Source organism: Orycteropus afer, unplaced genomic scaffold (assembly GCF_000298275.1).
Source record: "Orycteropus afer afer isolate SDZICR_OR568_19922 unplaced genomic scaffold, OryAfe1.0 scaffold00014, whole genome shotgun sequence".
Lineage (NCBI taxonomy): Eukaryota > Metazoa > Chordata > Mammalia > Tubulidentata > Orycteropodidae > Orycteropus > Orycteropus afer.
Window position 1 is genome coordinate 13396585 of NW_006921601.1, and position 3826 is coordinate 13400410.

Sequence of the window (3826 nt, forward strand, 5' to 3'; positions counted from 1 at the left end):
TCCTTTTCTATGTTTTGGAATACTTTGAGTAGGATTGGTATCACTTCTTCTCTGAATGTTTTATAGAATTCTCCAGTGAAACCATCTGGGCCAGGACTTTTTTTAGTTGGTAATTTTTTGATGACCTATTCGAAAGTCACATTCTTAAGGAGACCTGTCCTCACATTGTAGTGGGCTTCTTCTAGTCATTCTCGATCTTAGCACTTATTTATTTTTTTTCCCTTGCATTTATCAGAATTTGTGATTGTTAATATTAACTTTGTAAATATTTCTTTCTCTTTCCCACTATTAGGATGTAAGATTCACAAGGACCAGGGCTTGACTTCTTTGTTCAGTGTGCCTTCCATGACCCCAGCACAATGCCTGACACACAGTGTTCCCTTGAGAAATACTTGCTGGATGAAAGGCCAAACAGGAATCCAAACCAAACCAACTGTCTCACAGTTAGTTCTGACTCATGGAGACCTCTTGTGTGTGAGGATAGAACTGTGCTCCTTGGGGTTTTTAGCGACTGATGTTTCAGAAGTGTTTCACTAGGACTTTCTTCCATGTTATCGCTGGATGCGTTTGAACTGTCATCTGCTTAGTTAGCAGATAACATTAACTGTTTGTACAACCAAGGGACTCTTTGGAGTTGCCCACCAGGTTTCAAATCCCAGCTATGCCACTTAAGTGTACACATAAATTTCCCTCTGTAGTTCCTACATTCATCATCCATAAAATGACCGTGATAACACTTGCCCACATTATCTCCCAGAGCTATCGTGGGAGCCAATTGAGATAACTAGTGTGGTAACGCTTTGCAGCTGTGAATCCATTTCCTTCCCTTTGCTCATCCAGAACTGTGCCAAGAGGCCTCATCTGGGGAAGTCTTCCTGCTGGCTTCTGCAGCCCTTGCCAACATCACCTTCTTTGATACCATGGCCTGTGAGATGCTCCTGCAGCTGAATGCCATCCGTGTTCTCCTGGAAGCCTGCAGTGACAAGCAGAGAGTGGACACGCCTTACACCCGGGACCAGGTGAGAAGCTCAGGAGGGAGCAGGCCCACGGCTTGTAACCATGTAGATATCAGTGGGCAGCAGCCAGGGCTTAGGTCCTGGGGGTAGGGAAGACAACACAGCCGAGCAGCACATGGTTGCCCTGTCAGTCCCTTTCTCTGGCACTCTGAGCCTTGAATTCTGTAGGAAGGTGAAAACATACATTCTCAGCATCTTTCATATCCTTGGAGCATGTCTAAGTTCGACTCCTCTTTTCTTGTCCCAACCATCCAGACCTGTCCATCCTAGGTCCCTGGGACTCCTCAGAAGGTCTGTGTCCTATCTACAGTGTACCCAAAAAAAGCAAAGCTTGGAGCAGAGGGTTGAGCTTCACACAAGGTTTTATTTGGGGAAAATGGGTTTTACTACTAAAAATGGTTGAAAACATTAAATGATAGGGTTTTAAAGGACTTTAAACTCTGATGTTCTAGAATTCTATCCCATCTCACCTCTGCCTCACTCTGCCTCCCCTTTCACCACAAAGTGGTGAGGGTGGATCAGGTGGGTTTTAGGTCTCTGTAAATTCAACCAGGTGCCTGAGCTTTATGTTAGGCGATCCTCATAACTCTCAAATCAGGTCAGCCCTGCCTGCAACTTAGCCTCCCTGCCCCATCTGTTATTTCCAGCCTCAGCACTTAGCTGAAGCCACCACAACGTTGATTTCCAGCTCCTGCTAAACCTCTCAAAGAAAGTCTTTCCTAATCACTCTAGCATTCGGGAATTGTCTCTTTTCTTAAAGTCAAAACCTCACAATTCAGTGTTTACTTATCTAATGATATTTATTCTTCCTTAATTATTTCATGTGAGTCTTTTTATTTTCCCTGAGGGCATGGCTCATGTTCTATTGGTGCCGCTGCTGCTGCTGCTGTTAGCTCCATGGAGTCAGCCCCAACTCCTGGTGACTACGGGATTGGATTGTTGTGAGCCATGTGGTTTTCATTGCTGACTTTTGAAAGTAGATCACCAGGCCTTTCTTCCTTCTCTGAATCTGGAAACTCAAGTGACCCCTTTCAGCATTGTAGCAACCCCCAAGCTCTACTGACAGATGGGTAGTGGCTGAACATGAAGTGCATTGGTTGAGAATCAGACCTGGGTCTCCTGCATGGAAGGTGAGCATTCTAATACTGCTTACCACCATTTACCTCCCATGTTCTTTCCCCAGTATTTCTTAAGGCCTCTAGCCCAGAGCTGGAGCCCATGAAAAAAATTCCCAATTGTTTGTTTGGGGCATAAAAGGGAATAAATAAGACGATGCTTCATCTGTTGTTTATTATCCTTAGGATTAACTTTTGAAGGGCAGCTGGCCAGAGAAACTCCCAATCAGTCAGAATTTTCTAGTATAGAAGCATTGACATATAATGGTTATAAAAATCCTTTGAGGTTGGTGATACTTATCCCATTTTATAGAGAAGAGGCTCACAGAGGATGTCCCCAAATAGTATGGTTGGAAGTATCTAGCTAACATTTGCATTCTGGCCTCACTTAGACCTTAACCTTTGACCTTCATCTGCTGGCATCTTAGAAATTGAAGTGAAAGAGGGTATGAAGCTGTGGGGTCAAAGAGACTGGGTGTTGATCCTGCCCTGGCTGTTTATTAACTGGTGACCTTGGGTGAGTCTTAACCTCTTGAGTGTTGGCTTTCTCCTCTATTCATTAGTAAATTAATGCCTATTGTGCAGGGTTATTGTGAAGAGAGCTAATACAAATAAAGAGCCTAATACAATGCTTATGTCCTACTAAGTTCTTGATAAATGCTGAATATCATTGATCTCAAACCCGATGCTCCAGGGAAGAACACAAAGAATGAATTATCCAAAATCTTCAACTTGGCCTTCCAAGATATCCATAATATCTTTTCCTAGTCTAATCTCCCATTTCTTAGAGTTGAACAAGTTATTGCCCTCACCCCATAGTGACAAGGTATGACAGTATGGACAGATAAAGAGTGGTTGCCACTGTCCTGACTGTTGGTCTGATTGGCTCATAGCCCTCGGGTGTGGAGAAGGAGGCTGCAAGGGCCACATTGTGTGGTCTCCCTTGCGCACGCCCTTTTCTTCTTCAGCTAGACATCTCCAGGTTCTGTGTTTCTCACCTATTGAACACGATTGTAAGTCCCTTCACCTTCAAATGCCTTACCTGTGGCTGACTCTGGTCAGTTCGTACAAGATTCGATAGTGAGACAATAAAAATAGAGAATTGTGGAGTCAGATGACCTGGGTTCAAAGCTTCTCTGCTATTAATAACTGTGTAGCTTTGGACCTTTATTCTGAGCCTCACCAGTGAAGTGGGATTGAATAATACATGCTTCACAAAGTTAAAAAGAATTTACTAATGAAGATAAATTCTTGGTACAATTGCTGGCATATAAAATCAGTTGCTGCCAAGTCAGCCCTGGCTCATGGTGGCCCCAGGTGAGCTAGAGTAGAACGATGCTCCATAGGGTTTTCAATGGCTGATATTTTAGAAGTAGGTTGACAGGCCTTTCTTCCAAGGTACCTCTGGATGGACTCAAACGTCCAGCCTTTTGGTTGGTGGCTGAGAGTGTTAACTATCTGCATCACCCAAGGACTCCTCCTGGCACACAGAAACTGTGGAAGCCACTGGCTATGTTATTTTTTTATTTTTATTTTTATTAGGATTTGGGTGAAGATTTAGAGAGTAAATTCACTTTTCATACAGCAGTTCACATAAACTTTGTCTCATGTCATTGACCAAAATTTACAATGCAGCAGCTCCCCTCCCACTTCCTCCCCATAGTTACCTCCTCCCAGTGTCCATCCCTTCATACT

At 43.6% G+C, this 3826-nt stretch overlaps 1 protein-coding gene across 1 annotated transcript in view; it reads left to right on the plus strand.

The window, feature by feature from the left end:
• Positions 1 to 3826, plus strand: part of INSC (INSC spindle orientation adaptor protein) — a 176335-nt gene that overhangs the window by 128337 nt on the left and 44172 nt on the right. Inside the window, exon 9 of the mRNA XM_007955450.2 lies at positions 841 to 1019. Coding sequence (XP_007953641.1) covers positions 841 to 1019 — 179 coding nt within the window. The remainder of the gene's footprint in view (positions 1 to 840; positions 1020 to 3826) is intronic.